The sequence below is a fragment of the Micropterus salmoides genome, unplaced genomic scaffold (genome assembly GCF_014851395.1).
Source record: "Micropterus salmoides isolate LMB-PRFRI ecotype aquatic unplaced genomic scaffold, ASM1485139v1 Ms_hic_scaffold_22, whole genome shotgun sequence".
Classification (NCBI taxonomy): Eukaryota; Metazoa; Chordata; class Actinopteri; order Centrarchiformes; family Centrarchidae; genus Micropterus; species Micropterus salmoides.
This window is the reverse complement of record NW_024041373.1, coordinates 16,632,152-16,653,155: the sequence shown is the minus strand read 5'-3', so window position 1 is coordinate 16,653,155 and position 21,004 is coordinate 16,632,152. Positions and strand designations below refer to the sequence as shown.

The window sequence follows — 21,004 nt, the reverse complement described above, 5'->3', positions numbered from 1 at the left end:
AAAAATAAAATAAAGAGTCAAACAAAACACAGGAACCAAACCAAGACGATGAGAAAATGAAGGCAAGCAGACAGCAGAAGAAGATGATGATTGTGGACGTTGCATCCCGTCTGTGAGAACTGTGTTGCCCTCCTCTCGGAGCGAGTTTAAATCACTGTCACAGACCCTTGAGTCTGAAAAGAGAAGGGGGATACACAGGTACATCTTTTCTATTACTCTATTCCTTCAGGGATAATATTGTCCAAGTAACGCAAGAAGATCAGAACACAGCCGGAGGCATCGTGAAATCAGAGTGATTGCAGCAGTTTGGATATGTAAAATGAATTCAATTTGGTTTAAAAACACAGAAATGTGCTCTCACTCTGCAACAAAACTTCAGTCATACTCAATATTCTGAGTGAATGTTCTGCTGTGCAGTTTAATCAGAGTTAGAGCATTTGTTAAAAAAGGGTGAGCCACAGTCCCCTGGCAAACCGAAGCACAAAACAGGCTAAATAATGAATGATTTGTTGTGGTTGATGTTCTCCACAGCAAATGCGTTGGAGTTTGCCAGCAAAACTAATAATTTACAGAGCCTGCGCCTTTAGCAATTGAACATCTGTATGCTTTTCCTTTGGATGGATGGATGGATGTTTCTTTGGAGTTCAGATGGTTTCATAAGCGTGCGTGTTCAGAGGCTCAGCTGGCAAGAGGCAAATCTGAGAACAAGAGCAGGCAGGTGGATGACTTGAGAGCAGGTTGCTATCAGCGAGACTCATCACACACACTCATATTTTGTCTCTTCACACACCCTGCGTTGTTCACAGACACCGGGGGGCTCTGAAGATGTCCTCCCAATGTGGAGTTTCTTTCAGCCTCTTTGCCTGGAGGCACTCTGTGAGTGGCTCATCTTCGGTCGCTCACAAGTGTGGTTAAAACATGGTAATCGCATCAGCCAAATCACTACAGTAAAGATAATAAAAAGCATATTAAAAACTTAAGTCAAAACAGAAGAAGCCAAGAGCGTGGCAGCTAATACAGAGGACTGTGGAGGCATGATAAAGCGTGTCTCACATAGAGAGTTTACACCAGAAAGGGGGGGGGGCTAATCCTCTGTTGAATAACCACAGGCTGCCTAGCCAGACTCACTACTAGTACTCACTCTCTCCTAGTACAGGGCAGGTCAACACAGTGCTATAATCTATAAAAAGGTGTGTGATGAAAAGCCCAAATGTACTTTGTCAAGTTCAGACAAAGCCAAGGGACTACCAGAGGGACCAATTTTGCAGCTGCTCACAGGTAAACAACAGTCAATGTATTTCAGGATGTTATTCTGCAAGAGCAACCCTCAATACAAGGAAATAATAAAGCTTAGGAAGCATTAGCAATCCAGTCAGCAGAGCAGCAAGACACCAACTCAGCATTACCTGCTAAGGTCTGCTTGCTAGAAGCAGACCGATACATGCTCCAACTTGACAGCTGTAAACTATGGATCACATTATGGGTTTTTTAAGGACAGACATGTCTATTTGAAATAAAACTTCAGCAAAGTGATCTGTAAGATAGCCTGCACAGTTGTTTTACATGTGGAAAATGTCAAAAAGAAGCATAACTCTGAATTCCCTCTCAACTTTTGGATATCAAGGCTCATTCAGCATTCAGGTCCTCGGGGCATGACGCTGGTTTTGAGTAAGCCACTGGCTTCAGTCATTCAGACAAAAGCAAAACAGGCGAAACTAGACAAGGCTTTCACACTTGGTTGCCCTTTGTCTCTGTGCAACAACAACCCAAAACCGCTGAAGTGGAGGCAGTTGCCGTGAGGACACGGCGTGCAAATTAAATGACTAGAATGAATAAACTATCATTAAAAATGTAGTGTTAACGCAAAATCGGAGCAGAATCTGGTTAAATCAATTACTGTTAGGATACCAACGTGGTTTTCTCTCCAAATCGGAAGGTGGACTGATGTGTAGCATGCACGCACACACACACCCATGTATAAGACGATATGGACCAACATGTCAGTGGTACAGCTGTTGTCATGGAAACAAATCTGGCTACCTAATGTACTATAACCACATAATGTCACTAAAAACAAACTCAAACTGGTGTTGGATATCAGTGGAAGGATCTTGGATTTTCCCTTTAAATGCACAAATATCACAAACTACATTTAGTAGAAATAACCACACATTGTGTACACCATACCTAAACCAACTCTACATCATGGATGTGTAATATGTGTATTGCAGTGACTGGGAGAGAGCCTTGCAGGGCAGGATGCCTGAGAGTGATGACAGAAGAGTCCTTGGCTGAATTAATGACAAGCTGTGCATTAGATCTGGAGGGCATAGTGAATATTTAGTTTAAAGATACAGGCTAGTGCGTTATGTTTTTGCACATTTAAAAAGAGCACAGTGTTGCACTTTGTGAGGTTCTGATTACAAATGTGTAACCATGCTGTAAGGAGCACCGTTGCCTACCCTTGCAACCATCACACGCACCTTTATTATGATTTAATGCAAATTTTGGTTAATAATAAGTCAAGCTGCAAGCCTTTGCTGTTATGCAGACTAGCTATCTCCACACTGTGGTCTTGCGCCAGAGACCACCCAGATTGTATTCACGGCAAGGGTTAGGCAGTGGCTGGTGCACTCATTTTTAGATTCAAGTGAAAGCGTGTTTATGATCAGTTAGTGTCTCAGCTCTTACCGGTAGAGTGGTCTACAGGTCCCCCGCCGTTGTTACTGAACAGGGCAGTATACAGGTCAGGGTATGCCTTCTCCAGGGCCACACACAGGTCGAGGAAATGGTCGCTCTCCTTGTTCATCAGCATCTTCAAAAGGTGGTCTACTTTCTCGGCGCTGGACGAACAGTTCTGGTCCAGTTCGAACCTATCGAGTTGACTCAAGGTACCGGAAACTATCAGCAGCTCGATCACTCGGTCCGCATCTGTTATGGACTCCAGTAAGTTCTGATGGCACTGGTCTAGCAACTCTTTGTGCTTTGGCTCCATTGCTATCCGCTGTAGTTCCGTAGCTTCCCAGCTAATCCAGACGGCCAAGTGGATGTAATATCCTCACGGATCAAAAGTACCGAGCGACTACTAAACTTAACTTATCGCGGCTTGCAGAAGTTAGCCGGAGCCACCACGGCATTAGCTTGTATGGGATATCAATTTTTATAGCATAGTGAAAAAGGCACAAGAAGCCATATTTGTTGCCTAAGGCTGTTGACTGCACTAAACAGCGATACATTTTTCCATCTTACTCGTGTGTGGCAGTTCAGGTGGTTTTTTGCTTCCCCTCAGCGTTAGCTTTAGCCGAACACATTGTCCTCTTCTTATGTATCATTTAATGCGCCCTTTGACGACTCAGCTGCTGGGGAAACTCACGTAACTCCGCCGCCGAACCTCAGTTACACTGTATCCTCCGCCATGTCTGAGCAACTCAGCAGCTGCTGCCCGCTGTCAATCAACGTTCCGTTCAATGACCATATAAGGCGAAACGGGGCGGGGTTTGACAAGAAAACGCACCTATTTGTTCAATGGGCGTACACAGCACCCAGTAGTACGTCGAAAATCCCAGGCGGAAAAAAATGAGAATGGAGGCAATTTGCATGGAAATCTGGAGATGTATTAAAAATATCGGCGTAGTGGTAGGCCTAAAGCAACCATTTATATCAACAAAATGGAAAATGTATGTATTTATTGTCTGTAATGGTGAAATGTAAGTAAGCACTTTTACTCCATTAGGCCTACTGTTCTGAAGTACATGTTTTAGATGAGCATTTCCATTTCATGCTACACTAAAACTCTGAGGGAAATATTTACATTTATTTTTATAGCTTTTTCCATGATGCTTTACATATTTGGATTTTCTGTAGTAAAATATAATGAATATATTAAACTATGTAGCAGTGTATAACATCATAACAATTGGCTCCAACCTGACCAAATACAACAGTACAATGCTAATTAAAAATGCATACAAAAGCAGGAGACTTTTTTCTACCTACTTTTACTTTTGTATAGTTGTCCATGTACTATGTACATTTTCCATTTTCAATACAGGGCTTTGTAATGGAGTATTTTTATATTGCAGTATTGTTACTTTTACTTAAGTAAAGGATCTGAATACTCCTACTACCACTGCTTATCTGTTGTTATCTCTGTGTAAATTCCATCAGTGTGATGCAATTGTGTCACAAGTGTATGAGATGAATTTGTGTCATCCATCGTCAGCTGCTTATCCTGGGTACAGGGTTGCGGGGGGCTGGAGCCTATCCCACCTGGCATTGGGCGAAAGGCGGGGTACACCCTTGACAGGTCGCCAGTCCATCACTGGCAATTTGTGTCATAAAAAGCCTAAAATATCAGATAAACCAAGTCATTTTGATCCTTCATCATCACCTTTTGATTTAACATAGGCACACCAAATCAGCAGAACCCCAATGGATATATTCACTGATTACATTAAGTATTTTGTTTTAGGAAAAATGCTAATGCAGTGATAAAAATATAAAAATATTATTCAGTCCTTGCATAATGCTCTTGGTGTCGCCACAGGCTTATGCTCCATGTTTCTATATCCAAGCTGCGCTGCAACCATTTTCAGTGTGTATTCTATCTGTGTGTTGGGCGTGATAGAGTGCACCATATACCATATATAAGCAATATGTGAGGGTAACAAATTAAACGTGTATTTGAATAGTATTCATGAGATGCAACATAATGATGATGATGAATGCACTCCGCTTCCAGTCTGCAGCTGAATAAAGATTGTTGGCACAGGGGCAGGCGTCTGCAGGCATACCTCTCAAACCGTGACCTTATTCATGCATGCACTGAATCTCATTGTGACATCTACAACTCTCTCTCCCCCTCTCTCTGTGTCTCTGCCATGCTGGCTCCATAACTCATGCAACCATGTGCTCTGCCTTTAGATGAAAAATTAATTACAATTCATTCATATCAAAGGGAAGCAGGTCCCCACTGCTGACACAGATTGGACAGTTGTGTCTGTAGCCTACTTCTGAAGACACGCATTTGAATGGAGAAGACAGCCTGATGCTTTTTATCTTGGGGATATGAACGGGTTTATTATTTAGACAACAGGGCTGGTGTTTCTAGCTGTCTGGTAATTTACTGAAATGTTATTTAACAGATTTGTTTATCAGACAGCACGGATCAGGGAAGATAATAGCTTTATCTTTTATTGAAGAGACTGTCAGCAAGCATATCCATCACTTATCCTGCCCACATTGTCTGAAGCAGAAGATTTTATGGATTTTTTTTTATTGGCAGCTGAATAGAGATCTAGCTAATGAGGAGCTGTCTGTGCGAAGGCTGGCAGAACAGTTATTTGATTATCCATTCACTTTTGACACACTCTTATTAACTGCATCTAAATAATTTATTCTCAACAATGGTGTGTCTATTTTATCCCAGTCCTGCGAGAATGTACAAGATTAACAGTGTCCTCTAGGTGTTGAATGAATAGCATCAATTCAAAAAGGAGGCACCGACGACATGTTAGAATAAGTTTGCTGGTGTCCTTTGTCATCATACTGGCACGTTTTAACATTTTCATGTGAAGCCATCATTTCTGCACAAAACCTCAGAGGATTCCCAAATGACTTTCATCTGGATATCTGTAACACATTAGAGGTATCTGATCATAACGATATCCAAATTGCAGTGTAGGAAGAGGAATGCTCAAAAATTACCTTATAAAAGTAACATAACAATGTTTAAATGATCTTCTCAAAACTGATCCAATCGCATTTAATCTTCATTAGAATTCTAGTAATCATAATCTAAACAGCTATCTAAAGCCCTAAACTTCAATTCAATTCAATTCAAATTAGCTTTATTGGCATGAATGTGTAACAACAATATTGCCAAAGCATTACCTACACTCTTTTCTATCATTTCTAGTAAATTATAACATGGTGTGATCAAACATGATTCTTCCAGCATATGGCTATTACTCAAGGGTCCCAGTGACAGCACTGCAGACTTGTTGACTTGTTAAATGTGGCCAAGGCGGCTTTATGGATGCCATCAATTTCCACGGGCCACCCCCTCCTCACTTCAGTTATTGATTGTAGTGCAGTTAACTCTCTCACACAAACACACACACACACACACTACCATAGCCAGCCAAGCGCAGAGCCACTTCTCTACAGTTACGTGTGTTCGACAGCATTTTAAGTGAAGCCAAAAGGACATAATATGGCATGGAGAGCAGCCACGCAGGCTGGCCTTACGCCCCTCAAGGAAAGAGAACTGATGTATTTGTATTGATTGAGTAAAATGCTGTGTATTTAAGAGTCAGCATTTGGTTTTTAGAATGGACACTTTCAGCACATTCAGCTAAGGAGAATGTAGACACTTGTTTATGTTGCCTGTACGATTATAAACTGAATTGTGACCATGGTTATTGATCTAATGCCATCATATAATGATACACATTCTTTACAGCTGAGCATGTAAAGAGCTCTGCTTGTTGAAATGAACACTTCTTGTGTAGCTGTTGGGGTTGAATGAAGACTTTACTGCCCACTACTGGCAAATACAGTCTACTACCAAGTGCAGTATAAGTTAAAATTGTAGAGCAGTCATAAGAAAATCATAACAGCTTTGGAAGATATTATAGTTAGTTAGAATGCCATCTGATGAAAACCATTTGTATTGCACCTAGGGAGTAATTTGCTTGTGAACCAGTGAAGGCATATGATAGACATTACTTTGAATTTTATCTAAATAAGATTTGTTCATACAGCATGTTCATTTGTTTTCAAATAACTTCATGTATTCTGCATGTGACAAAAATCAAATACTTCCAGTGTGCATTATCTATATTTATTTTTGGGGACTAAAGAAGATAAAATCACCAACAATATATGAAAGGTTATGCTTGATTTTACATGCTTTGATAACATGGTATAGGATATACAAATTAAAGCATCTGCTGAAAATACAACATAACTATGGTGAACATAAAGTGTAAACAAAATATAGAGGAGATTATACAATTGAAAACATTAACAGACAACTTTGGTACTTAGCTGCTATGTATTGTATGTGTCATACTTTATTCAGCATTGCTGAACATTAGACAATTAGTTGATTAATGTGCCAGATATCATTAGATATCTGAGCATATTGGCACAATTGAAACAAAATATATAACTCTAAAAATTCTAATGTATTCTCTTGCAAATCGATTGTATGGCCATGTATATTCAACTCAAATATCCAGCACAGATATCACAAGTGAAAAAATATAAAACTTTTTGTGCATTCTTTATATAGAAAAGAAACAATATGTAGCAATATTGAGGTTCTTTAAACTAAAAATTGCATTGAGAGCAATGGATTGGCTTGCAGGTTTTGTTTAGTGCATATAGATAGGCAGAAATCTGATATTTATAGAACATTTCTATAATGTATTTCCTTTTCAGTCACTGCCCCCACACAGCTTCAGTAGCAGTTTCTTGTAGTCCCCTGATGTGTCTCCCTGTCAATAAAGCAAATGCATAAGCAAATTATTTAAATCTTTGTCTAATTAAGTCATGTGTATTTATTGCTTTTAAATCGTCCATGCAGCTGTAGGATTATTTTTGTACATACAATATATGACATGGATACTTACAGAGATGTGGGTGTACAGCGACTTGCCATAGTTTTTAACATACTCCTGGCGGATATCCAGCATGTCAACCTCGGAACGGGAGACCATGATCCGGATCAGGGTTGTGTCTTTGGTCCCAGCTCCCTACACACACACACACACACACACACACACACACACAATGCTAGACTTATTAAGTAATGTATATAAAAAATTACTATCCAACCCTACTATCCACATGACAGGGTGTCTCACCTTCATGGCCTTGTAAAGTCTCTCAGCAAAGTAGGCAGATGTGTTCTTAATACACTTTACTGAAACAGAAAATATAATACACAAGCACAATTTACTCATTCATTCATGCTTTGTCTCTTTCTCTTTTATACAAACAAGAGCACTAAATTACTAATTAGTGCATTGTAAAGAACAAATTCTAACATGTATCACAACACGGTGAGACAGAAATATTTTACTTGTGTGCCATTTAAAAACAGTGCAATATGAAAAATCAAGTTATGAATACACCAAGGAATATAACAGGATGGCAAAAGCACATTTAAAGCTGCATTGATGATTGATTCAGGGCTGTATTTTTCAGCTGTTTTCTGAGCATCTTCTCTTATGGCCAAATATTGCTTAATGCAGCTTTAAAGCAAATTAATTTCAAAAAAATTAAATGTGAAATAAGAAACAAAAACACAGGAGAAAAATTATACACAGTGTCAAAATCAATGGCAAACACCCAACACTGCAGTGCACACCACTTTACAATGAAAACGTATAGACTGGATGTGCCAATCAATGAGGGATTCAAACAAAACACATCCAAAAACAGGGTACTGTACCACAACCCTGAGAAATGATGGCAAGAAAAGGAAAAAAACAAAACAAAGGATTATACATTTAACAGCACCTCTTCCTCCAGCACTACATTTACTTTTAAACGTGTATTAGTGTAGCTATAATACAATAAGCATGGATAATGTTTCATGGTTAAGTGTTACGTTAAACATGTACTGCAGACAAGCCTCAACACTTGTCATTAATGAATTATGTGGAGCAGATTCTAACTTGCACAATACATAGGTGTGGCCCTGCTAAGGCTAGGCTTGAATATGGTGTGTTTGTGTATTCTTACCCACTGCCAACATGCCACTCTCTAGATCTCCGGACATCTCCCTGCTGATGCTCTTCTCGATATCTCTGCCACACATCTGCTGGTACTCAAGAAACACTACACAAACATGCACAAAAATACACACACCATCAGTAACACAGATAACAAGGCACTGAAGTAGCATTTGTGTTCTCATTCTCAATTATCCTTTGATACGTTTTAGGTGTTTAACCTTATGTCAGATTATGCTTGTGAACATGTCTTCATAAAGAATACCTGCTCTGAGATGGGGTTTGCTCCTGGCACACAATATAGCGTTAAATTTAGACTCGTCTGTTCCGAGCTTGTTTTCTCCAGCAGCATACAGGGCCTATAAGGAGAACAGCAATGTAATGTAAAAAACCAAGTAACTAACAATATAAAAGCTACCAACTGAAGATAAATTATCAAACATTATGGATGAGTATAAAGCAGACTTTACCTGAGCATCTTGTTTAGCCAGAGAGATGTCAACAGTTTCTCGTTCGTCACGATTACCCTAAAAAGTACAGAACAGCTTATTCCCAGTTAAATCTGAAAGTAGCTGTTAACAGATGTCAGGTATCCAGGTAATAAATTTGTCTCATATCTGTACCTGGGCCAGAGAGATTAGAAGCCTGCGGAAGTGGCCTGAGGTATCACCACTAATGGCATCCTCCAGTGACTTCTTGTATTCTGAAATGGCAAAAAAAGTAATGGTACAACCAAACAAGTATGTAGGGCAACCACAACTCAATTTACTGGCAGTGGAAACTTAAATACTGTGGAATACCACATTTTTAGTACACAAAAAAAACTAAATAGCAAACACTAAACAATTAAATAAATAAATTATAAAACTGAAGAATTCATTCAAACTGTGTAATGCCTGCCTTCCTGTGATTGCCATTAAACCCTGATTTGTTTACTGTAAATGTTTACGTTTGAGTTACATGTTTGAGTTACAAAACTCAATTTCACTCTACAACTTGTTGTATTGTGACAATAAAATCTACCTACCCGATTTATTTTTTTATCATTGACTAAAGCTTAGTACTAAATGACTTTATAGATTTCTAGCCATAACATCTGCATTTACACATTTTAGCTTATCAACAAAAGTAATAAAAATCTGTCAACACAGTATTGTGATGCTTTGTGATAAAGGAGAACACAACAGTAGGGGAAAGCAGTGCATTAACCGCCCTGAGGCATCTCACCTGTTTTGTAAAAGCGGTTTATCTCCTTGATTTCAGCGTTGGAGCGAGAAGACAGGATCTCTATCAGACAGGCTTCATCAGTTCCAGCTCCCTGTTAGGAACACAGAAAAATGTTAATCTGACAACCTCATCCTCGCACCCTGTTGCAGCCAATCTTCATTCAAACCAACAACTAATGAAATACTTCATTTTATAATAATGTAAAATTTCTTCTTTGTCTAAGAAATGTTTTCATAATAACAAGTGATAGATAGACAGACAGACAGACAGACGGTAGACTATGGTTTTGGTTTTGTTTCTGAGCATTTACCTTTATGGCATTGCGGAGCTCAGAGGCATCAAACTCAGTTGGGGTCTTCATCATGGCCATGACCAGCTTCCTAAAATCTCCAGACAGTTCTGAATGCAGGTCCTTAATCAGATCCTGAAAATGGAAACGTGCTTAAAATAACTAAAAAAACACCAGTAACTGCTGCTGAGAAAAAGGCTCTGTGGCATAGCTATAATGAGCTCTAAGGACATCCAATCCCCTTTCAATTTACTGGCAGCACCAGCACCTGTTGTCTGCTTGTCACCATTATACACTGCTTGAAAATGCAGACTGAGCCACATATGATTCTATAAAGAAATGGTGTTTTCTTTGTAAACAATGTATTTTCATAGTAGACACTGTCCAAATAGAAAATGGCATCAGGTATCACATATACAACATATAAGCATTAACAGGACTGTTACCTTCCCATAGGCAGTTTTGTAGGATCTGAGCAAGGGCACACGCTGCCTGTTGGAGCGACTCCCAAGTAATTCGATGATAGCTTGCTCGTCAGTTCCTGCACAGACAAGCCAACAGTGTCAAATCAAAAACACATTTCACCCTTACAATCAATTATTCAACTAAATAATTAAGGAAGAGCAGCCTAAAGGAATATACAGTCAGAAAACAACTTCCCCAATGGAAAACATTCATTGCATCTGTAGGATATAACAGCTCAGAAATACCATAAAACTTTTATTAATAACCCAGTCTTTTATTTGCTAAAATCACAGAATTGACCCTGCCTATATTTGGGACAGACCTTTAATTCCTTTCGCACAAAACTAAAATAGGCTACTATGAAACCGTTTATTTATTTCAAACAGTATGAATATTACTTGTATAAAAATGATCAAATAATATCAAATACACATCATTCATTTGATCTACCTCCGACAGACTGCTTATGCACTTTCATTTGTAGGCAGCAACGTAACAAAAACAACAACATGGTGCAGGATGAGAAAAGTGTGGCAGAAGTTAGCAGACAGAGTACAATGGACTTCACATGACAGTATTCACAACTTGGATAAATTTTTATGAAAAGCTGTTTTAATTGTTTTGATCTGTGGACCCTTACAGAGTAAAGGAATTTAATAATCAAGGAACTGACACAAGCTTTAAAAGGTAACGAGAGTCGGCTTTTTTTTGTCTCATCTCTTGTTACTTGCAAGTTACACCAGTAAATCTATAAGAATTAGACTTTGGGGCTTGTTGTTTTCGTTTAATGAACTGAACGACTCAATTGTAGAGAATTTAACCGATCTAACGATGTGTAGCATGTCCATACTGACATATTGATCAGAATTTGAAACATTAATATTTGTATTAACAATCTAATCAGCTTAGAAGCAGCTAAAGCAGTTGACCTGGTGGAGATTAAGAGGTTTTATACAGCCAAAGAACTTCTAAAAAAAACAGACTAGGCCTTTATTTGTCAAAATGTGTTCCCACACCAGGCCAGTAAACGGGGTAGGTAGCTATTTGGGACTTGGCTGTTAGCTGAAGTTTTACGGTAGATAAAAATGACAAAATAACAAGTAGCAAACCCTAATTAAGTTCTCTGTCCATAGCACTCACCAAAGCCCTTCATGGCCTTCCTCAGGACTTCCGCATCTCTGAGTGGGTCAGCTCCAGGAAAGTCCACGATTGTTCCCCTGAATCCCCTCTGAGATAATACAGCAATTTCCACAAGTGTTACTTCAACAAAAAGTGCATTCTGTTTTAGACATTACATTGTAAACGTAGATACGTGTGTATGTGTGTACTTAAGGGCGGGATCACACCTAAAGGTTCGGTTCCTGAATTGAACCAATGTGAGGTTGGAACATTGTTTCAATTTTCCAAATGGTCGGGTTTGCATTCAGTTTACCAGTCATCAAAACATCATGAGAATGTTTTTAACCAACATACAATAGTGTGCTTCCTGTGATTGGTTCAAACGGTGTTCACACCAGATATTAACCTCTCCAGAGACTCTGCAGCAGTTCGAGACCACCCCTTCGAGGCGGACCAAAGAGTAGGTGTTTGGCCTGCACCAGAGTTCGAGTTCAGCATTCACACCAACCCAACTGCACCAAGGGTGTAAAAGCTCCAGGGTTCAGTTCAACCGAAGTAAACAAGGCTGGTGTGAACCCGCACCAATACATCACAACACAGAGTGATAGTAAGATATTTTAGTTTTTAACCAATATTGTCAAAAAACTAGTTTCAGTGTTTCTTACATTGACAGGTGGAGCTACTGGTGTGACTCCTCCTCCGTAGGCTGGCATGGATGGACTTTGTGAAGGGACGTTTGGATGTGCTGGTGCGCCTCCGAAACCAGCCATGGGTGGGTTGGGTGATGGTGCTTGTGGGTATCCGGGCATTGGCTGGCTAGGCTGACCAGGGTAGCCCATCCCCGGGCCTTGGTTTGGGGGCATGGTCCCTCCAAACTGTGGATACAGGCCATAAGAATGATGGTTAGGGAAAGGGGCTGTATAATAAAATGAAAATTCATATATCTGATTACACAAATAAGAATACAACAAATACAAAATAATAAATCAGAAAAGAAAAAGAGGTTAAAAAGTTGCATTAGATGACAGGTAAGGTGATCGGTTTAAGATGCATGGATAAGAATTAAGTACGTGAGTGTTTTTCTCTTGCAAGAGAAGCTGACAAAGAAAATGGTAATGCTTAGGTTTCTGAGATGCAGATTTTAGAAAAGCATTACCATAACATGAAAGTATCCTACCAAATCTAACAGAACTATTCTGTGTGCACACATTTTTCTAGGTGCAAGTGATGATGCCTTTTTAGGCTAAACTTACCATGCCAGCGTTGGATAAGCTGTCAAGACCAATGGATGGATACCCACCAGCAGGCCCACCTCCCCAGCCGCCTACAACAGACAACAAAGGCAAAGCTGTTCAGGAAAGCTGAGGATGTATTGTGCTACTAAATGCCTGAAAGAATTGAGAATATTGGACTGACACAGTGATGACCCTTCTTACTGGAACTTCCTTTTTCTCACTTTCCAACTAGTTAACGAATAAGTGAAAGAGTGCTGGACAGAGAATGGGAGTACTATGTGAAAGATGGACTGCGGGACTTGCTTCTCTTAGCAACAGCAGAGGTTTGTTTGTTTCTGAGGGAGGAAAAAATTCACTCTGTTACGTACATATGTCTCATGATCCCTCTTGCCTACAAACACAGAATAACTGACTCATCCTTTCTAAGATTGGCACCAGAATACCTTGACCTTAACACTCTGATTTACTCATGTTGCTCTGCATGTGCTAAATGAGGAAGTAGGCAGTTTTTATGTTATACCATATATCTGATATGTTATACCATAACTCTATAAGGTAGTACATCAGGTTTTTTTTCTGATTGTATAGTGTTTCTGCCTTTTAGAGGTCACAGAACACTTAATGCTAGAGTTGCAATAGTATGAGATTTTCATGGTACCATAACTGTCTAAAAAAATATTTTTCACAGTATACGGTTTTACACAATAATTATTATCATCATCATTGGTGACAATGACCCTTAGAGGAATTAAGGTTACTTTTATTTGAACAAACTGATAATAATTAGTTAATTAGTGCTTGCTTTTTGTGCTTCTACTATGATTAAGTACGCTACGTAGTTAAATTCTCTATGCTGTTCTGTATCGGACTTCCTTCCCGGTTCGATCTGCTCTGTGCTGCTTCTGTAAAAAAGCTGCTATACGTTTGGAGCAGGCTATGTCGGAAATCAGGGTTTAATGCTTGTGTGATCTTGTGAATTTAGCTGCTTGGCAAGGTAACGTGATTTGGGTAGCAGGACTGCTTACCACGTTCTCACATGACTTAAGAGTGACAGTTGGTGGGAGTAATGCGCCACTAAGCTGGTTTGTCAACTGCAGAAGAGAGTGAAAAGAGTGTGGCAAGAGTGTGACAGGTGAAGGTATGGTTATTCTAAACTTTATTTAAATCTTAAAATGAATATACAGAACAATTACTGTAGGCGTGATCCCGAATAGTTGAAGATTCAATGCTTCAATAGGAGGAGCCTGATTCAACTGCCAATCTCACAATCGAATCTTTGCAGAGGGGTTATGAAAGGAGGTTCATGCCATTTTTGCTATATAGGGTGGTCAATGTCTGATTTTACAAAGAACTACCGGTTTTCTCCCAATAAGTTAATATGTAGCCTATTATGATATGAATATCAACATATAATGTAGGGTTGGGCCAACAGACGATGCCATTGCTGACAGACATCACAATGTTGTATCGGCATCTTCTTCCTGGAGTTTTCCACCCGCGATCCGTTATCACGGCAGCAGGTGATCCCCATCCTCCAGTGTATTTTTACATTTCTATGATATTTCATATTTTTCTGAGTCATTTCCTTACAATGTTGATTACCTACATAGTTCGCCAAATATTTTAATTTTGTGCTCAAAGTTCTAAAAGTTGCTTAGTTGTTAAAACGGGGTGGTGACGTATGACTATAGTAATTCCATAAGTCACATGTCATTCTCACGCTGTCACGCCTCGTTAAGTCAGAGCATCAAACCGATAAACATTGTTGTGACCTAGCTAACCAATTTATCATATAATTTACTTAGAACTTACAGTAGGTATGTTCATTATGGTATTTGTGCGTGCGGTGTTGGAGGACAGGTGACAGAAAACATGTCGCACTTTCACTTGCCACCGTCTTATATACAGTCTGCAACACCCGTTTTACCAATGCATCGGCGGAGGCAATGGTATCAGAAGTCTTTACATACAGTTCAACAGAGTAATAGCCCCCTCACCCGCCCCCGTGGTAAAGTAAGCGCAACATAAAACGTAGTGGGAGTTATCATGTGCAGTGCGTGACAGGACCATCGACTGTATGATTGATAACAGCTGATACTTGCACATTAGTTTCTATCATGGGTAAGTAATAGCTACTCCTGCCAGACAGTAAAGTGTACTAAACTTTACAGTGTAGTGAAGTTAACACAGCATATCGTTAGTGAACACTCCAGCCAGTCAGTTTTCGGTTGTCATGGTAATCGATTACGTCCGACTATTAACCACACCCCCATTCTCTGTTTGAGAAAGAACGTTCACCAAAAACGGCAGTTAAAACTGTCTGGAGGGGGACTTTAATGACGTAGCCTTTTAAACTACCAAAACCAACATCTGCAGTCCATGTGTTCACTGTTGCTTTACCTGGTCCGTGCTTGTAAACTATCTACTGTGTCCATGACATGTAATGTAATAGGCTACCAAATTTTTTACCGAGTGAAGTCTGTAAACTAACTAATTAACATTTTATATCTTGTTTGTTGAATCCATTCCAAAAAACAAACTAAGTGTGATGGTGATGACAAGACTTCAGGTCTTCATATTTACCATACAGGCAAGTGAGCAAATAGGCACATCTCCCAAAATGTCCAACACTTATTTTAACAGTGTGGCGCAATAGCTTACCTGATGGTGGTGCCTGTGGGTAGCCTCCAGCCTGTGATGGATAGCCTCCTGCTCCTGGCTGTGGTGGATAGCCTCCTGCTCCTGGCTGTGGTGGATAGCCTCCTGCTCCTGGCTGTGGTGGATAGCCTCCTGCTCCTGGCTGTGGTGGATAGCCTCCTGCTCCTGGCTGTGGTGGATAGCCTCCTGCTCCTGGCTGTGGATAGCCTCCTGCTCCTGGCTGTGGTGGATAGCCACCAGGTTGAGGAGGATAGCCGCTTGGCTGTGGTGGGTAGCCTCCTGCTTGGGGAGGGTAAGCTCCAGGTTGCTGAGGGTAAGCCCCAGGCTGTGGTGGGTATCCACCTGCCTGAGGAGGGTATCCTGGGTAGCTCATACCTTAAAACATAAGACAGGACTGTCAAAGGGCTGAAAACGTGACCCATTACTAAAAAATAAAAGACTCATCTTGTGCAGCCACCTACACAAAAATGTACTTTATCTGATGGTAAAGGACAATTAGAAAGAAAGAACAATGCACTGTTAAATAGTGGTAGGAATCGCAGGGTACCTCACGATACATGGCTCACGGTAACATCACGATACAGCAATTCTGCAATAATCGATGTATTGCTAGACAATCTTAAGATGATACACAATGATATCTGTTTAACTATGAATACAAAATGGCCGTGAAAATGTTTTTCTCTATTTATTATTTATGGTGCAATTCCAAACTGTTTGAAAAGAGCACAAATCTGCAGCACATGTTTTTCAGTATGTAAATTAAAATGACATAACTACAGAGCAATTATGAAAAATTATTATAATTTAAAGCTGCAAGCAGCGTTGGGCGGGCCCTCGCACTTGTAGCGCGTCCGGGTGTGAGCTGGCCGAGCTGCAGATTCTGGAGCTCTGCCGCTGCGGCTGTAAATTTGCTACGCGGTTCCGACGCCGCATGAAGGTGTTATATGTCACTTCCTGTGTCCCCTATGTGGAGCTACATAGCACTTGCCGCTATGTATATAAATCGGTATTGGTGTGTAGATGTCTGCGGGGTGGGAGAGTTATCAAGCACGTAAAGTTTGGTTCAGATGTGAGCATGTACACTGAAGTTACAACAACTTCCTGTGTCATGGCGAAGAGTTGATCTTTGACGCCACGGACACGCCCATTGACGAAAACTCGCAAATAGCACAACTTTTCATCTTCAATGCCTTTAGAAGGCACAGCAGAAATACTTTCAACACATGTATTAAAAAATTACCTTAAATTTGTTTCCCACAACGTATTTGGTCTCTAATCTATTTCACTCCTCATCTCTCATTCAAATATAAAAAAAAATTGCAAGCTGTAGTCTTTCCCCATATTATACCACCTGTGAGGATGACCTAATTAGGATGAGGAGCGATCCACTACTATGCCTTCAACAGGTTTCATTTAATGCAAGGTATCCAATGAAGTATTCTATTGGTATCGGAATCACTTTAAAATTACTGGTATCGTAAAATTTCAAAACGATACCCAATCCTAATCAGGAAAGACTTATCTACAGGAAGACAGATGTGTGTCAGAAGGACCGCTGTCATCTGAGAGCTCCATTACCACATACCAGAAACCCTTTACTGCAAGGAGGACGTGATCTGGACAGTTTACATAATAGTTTTGGCTTTGCTACTTTGTACGTTAACAATTTATATTTCAATTTCATTGGCTATAAATAAAGAGTTTTATTGTTAAAGAAGAGTTTTGGTCATTTTAAAATTTAGTAGTAAGTATGATATAAGACAATTATATCATGTTCTTTCACATTTATGTTATTTCACTGTTTAAACACACCATGTAAACCTCCTGTTGCTAAAAAAAAAAAAAAAAAAAAAAAAAAAAAAACCCCTACAATTACTCATGTCCAGACGGACAGCATTTTAAAATCTGAGAACTCCATTCTCACCCTGGCTAACCTTATCAACTCCAGAAGTGACGCCATTGAGAAAATGGTGGAAGCTGTCCCTGCAATCAATCAATCAACTTTATTTCAGACATATAGGTCTATATCAGTAAAATAAAATAAAGACACAATACAAGACACCCAGTACAAAATGTGCAAACTCATAACACATTCCACCATAATTAAAACACAATTTGTTTCAATTTTTCCAAAAACATGAGGAATACCTTGTATCAGTTTTTGTAGGTTCAGTTAAAGCTAAAATTACCAAATTCTTTGAATTAATCAGCCGACACATACATTTATGCATAAGATTCCGCAATACAGCATGAAGACTGGCAACATTACTTGTCACAAATATATGACTTGCACTTGTCCATCTTGGGAACTTAAGCAGGATTCTAAATGCATCATTAAATGCCACCTGCAGCTTTTTCCATTTTCCCAACTGCACCTCAAGTGGGCTGTATAGAGTAGAGTACAGCAAGCTTTAAAAAGAGCTATTTTAACATCATCAGAAGATAAATCATCCCTGATTATGTGACACAAATATCTTACTTTATTCACCACATTTAAGACTTGGTCTGCCAGATAAAAAGTAGGAAAGGTTTGTTTCTGATCCTCCTTGGTTTTGGCATCTCATAATAACACTTTTTTAGGGTTAAATTTTTTGTCATGCTGCACACCATACTTTGAGCAGACTGAGCAGTTGCTGCAGGCCAGCACTATAAGGAGACAGCACGACCAGATCGTCAAATAAAAACACATGAATGAGAAGATAGCATGTGTTGAAAAATGTGTGGAAAGCTGCCAAGAACAGCAACTTTCTTCAAAGAAAAGGTCTGCGCTTCACAGAGAATTTGACAAAGGAAACAGACAGAAAATGCGGCTTACAATTAAGAAGGCGCGAGGAGGGGAAATCAGCCTACTTTCTGAGAGGAAAAGGCTTTATCAATGGACTGGAAATTCATCCATAGACACTCTTCACAGAGGAGACCTTTGGTTTGGTCTTCCTGAATCTCCTGAAAATGTATCTGGGGGAGAATTCAACTGCCTCCCCTTATAAAAATGTAAGGCCTTACTTCTCTCATGCATGTTTATCTGTCTAGGCTTATTTAATTTATTATTTGTTACTCATCATTATCTTCTGAATGGGCAGAAACACAACCAACTTTACTTTAAAGTGTTTAATCAGAGATGCTTCTTATATCTTTAAATAGGTGTTGTTCTCAATGCCATATCTCTAGTTCACGTCATCTTTATATAATATATATAAATAAAGTTTATCTAAATCTTAACCATTATATTTACTGTTCCTGTGTTAATATTTAACTCTTTCCTTTGTACTACTTACCGCTAGGGGGTTACGTAACAGTGTTAAATGTAAAGCTTTATTTCTTTTTGCTAAGCAGTTCAGGTGAGATTTTTCCTTTTTACAAGAATCTCATTCTCTTTCAAATGATGCCAATTTTTGGAGATCTCAGTGGATTAACTACATATGGCTTTCTCACGGTACAGAATGGTCACCTGGTGTAGCTACCTTAAGGGACAACAATCTAGTATTCATAATAACCAATGTCTATGGATGTAACACAAACATGGAAAATGATAACCTTATTGTTTCTGTAGATAACATATTAGTAGAATGGTAGGACAAATTCCCAGATCCCACCTTATTGTTAGGAGGTGACTTTAACTTGATTTTGGATGGTAATTTGGATCATATACTTGGAGCAATAAAACAGGCTCTAGTCAATCAAGGACAGATTTTTGGTTTGTTTCTGTAAACTTAATAAAGATGTTATTGATGTGGAAATATGGCCAACTCTTCTTACGGATCATAAGGCTATACATTAAGTTGAAATTATCCACCGTTAAGTGTTGCTGCTCAGTCAGTGTATTGGAAACTCAATAGCTCTTTACTATTAAATGACGAAGTTAAAAAAAATAGGTTACATCTCTGACTTCTTTTTTTGGTCCAAAGCTAAAGATGAAAAAAAAAGAAAAGGAAATAATTGGGAACTTTTTAAGAAAATATGGTAGTACAAAAGCCAAATCCAGAAGAGGAAGAGGTAATAACAAAGATCACCTTTTTATCTCAAAAGAACCCAGCTACACTATAGGAGGAGCAAAAAGTCGAATTAGCTACCTTTGCAAGTTAAACTTGATGAGTTACACTCAAAAAGCAAAAGGTGCTTTTACAAGATTTAGAGCAAAATGGCTTGAAGAAGGAGAACACATTATTTTTTTAATTATGAAAAATACCATTCTAATAATAATATTAATAGACTAAATATTAATGGGGTTGTTACAGAGGACATCAAAGTAATCCAGTTAGTGTAGTAACCTTTATAGAGATTTATGTAGCTCTAAATTCTGCCAAGCATCAGCTGTGTCCTTTATGAACTCTTGGATAGTTAAATCTATTAATGAAAACGAATCACACTTGAGGAAATTAGGGAAGCAATCAAACTTCTAAAAAACAACAAATCACCCGGTACTGATGGACTGACCTCAGAATTTTATAAAGCTTTTGCTAACGAACTGGCTCCTTTTTTCCTCAAAGTTTTTCCCGAATGCATGGAAAGAGAATCTCTTCCAATCACCATGACTCAAGGTCTGACTACGTTAATTCCCAAACAAAACAAAGATAAATTACTTATTGACAATTGGCATCCGATATGTTTACTTAATAATGATCACAAGATATTTGCTCTACTATTGGCTAAAAGACTTGAAATGGTGTTGAACTCTGTTATTGAAGAAACACATATAGTAACAGTTCTGTTAAAAGTTATGGGTGGTACATCCCCTAGATTTAATCTGTCTAGAGCTTTTTATACGGTCTATGGTCTAGAGGCATTAAGCAGGGCTGCCCCACTTCCCCGTACCACTTCCTTTTAGTAGCTCAGCTGTTGGCAAACCATATTAAATCTAGTGCTGTGAAAGGTATCTCTTATAGGGAGAGAATAAATTATAACTCAACTGGCAGATGACACCACTTTATTGTTGAAAAATAAAAAACAAATTTCTCTTGCAATTGATGTTATCAAGATGCTTTCTAAGGCTTCTGGTTTGTATTTGAATGTACAAGTGTGAACTTATGGCCATAAAAAAGTGCTCTAAACCAGTTCTTTGTAATATTCCAATAAAAAATGAAATACTATATTATATATAAAGGAGGATGACCTTAAATTTTAATTCTGTCATACAAAAATCTCAAAACAAATTTAACCAATGGCTTTTAAGGGATCTTTCATTAAGAGGTAGAGTGTTAATTACTAAAGCAGAGGGACTCGCAATTATCATATGCTGCTTTAGCTCTGCATCTTAGTGACAAACT

The 21,004-nt window shown here is 39.0% G+C and overlaps 2 protein-coding genes across 6 annotated transcripts in view; both read right to left on the bottom strand.

The window, feature by feature from the left end:
• Window positions 1-3,432, bottom strand: part of dlg5a (discs, large homolog 5a (Drosophila)) — a 40,090-nt gene extending 36,658 nt beyond the window's left edge. For 2 of the 3 annotated variants that reach the window (XM_038736857.1, XM_038736858.1), the window contains exon 1: window positions 2,692-3,432. In XM_038736857.1, coding sequence (XP_038592785.1) covers window positions 2,692-2,995 — 304 coding nt within the window. In that variant the 5' untranslated portion in view covers window positions 2,996-3,432. The remainder of the gene's footprint in view (window positions 1-2,691) is intronic. The other variant, XM_038736859.1, reaches the window with a different exon arrangement.
• Window positions 3,433-6,827: 3,395 nt separating this feature from the next.
• Window positions 6,828-16,135, bottom strand: anxa11a (annexin A11a). 3 transcript variants are annotated; one of them, XM_038737577.1, is made up of 15 exons: window positions 15,972-16,135; window positions 15,741-15,920; window positions 13,098-13,168; window positions 12,510-12,719; window positions 11,866-11,953; window positions 10,707-10,801; window positions 10,282-10,395; window positions 9,972-10,062; window positions 9,368-9,447; window positions 9,215-9,271; window positions 9,010-9,103; window positions 8,755-8,850; window positions 7,872-7,930; window positions 7,638-7,760; window positions 6,828-7,502 (listed from the first exon to the last, which is right to left on the bottom strand). In XM_038737577.1, exons 1-15 carry the CDS (start codon window positions 16,108-16,110, stop codon window positions 7,443-7,445), a joined length of 1,557 nt encoding a protein of 518 aa, XP_038593505.1. In that variant the 5' UTR covers window positions 16,111-16,135; the 3' UTR covers window positions 6,828-7,442. The 3 variants fall into 3 exon arrangements, with proteins under 3 accessions (XP_038593505.1, XP_038593504.1, XP_038593506.1); XM_038737576.1 differs by having other exon boundaries at window positions 15,741-16,135; XM_038737578.1 differs by lacking the exon at window positions 6,828-7,502 and adding an exon at window positions 8,462-8,468 and having other exon boundaries at window positions 15,741-16,135.
• Between the last annotated feature and the right edge of the window lie 4,869 nt (window positions 16,136-21,004).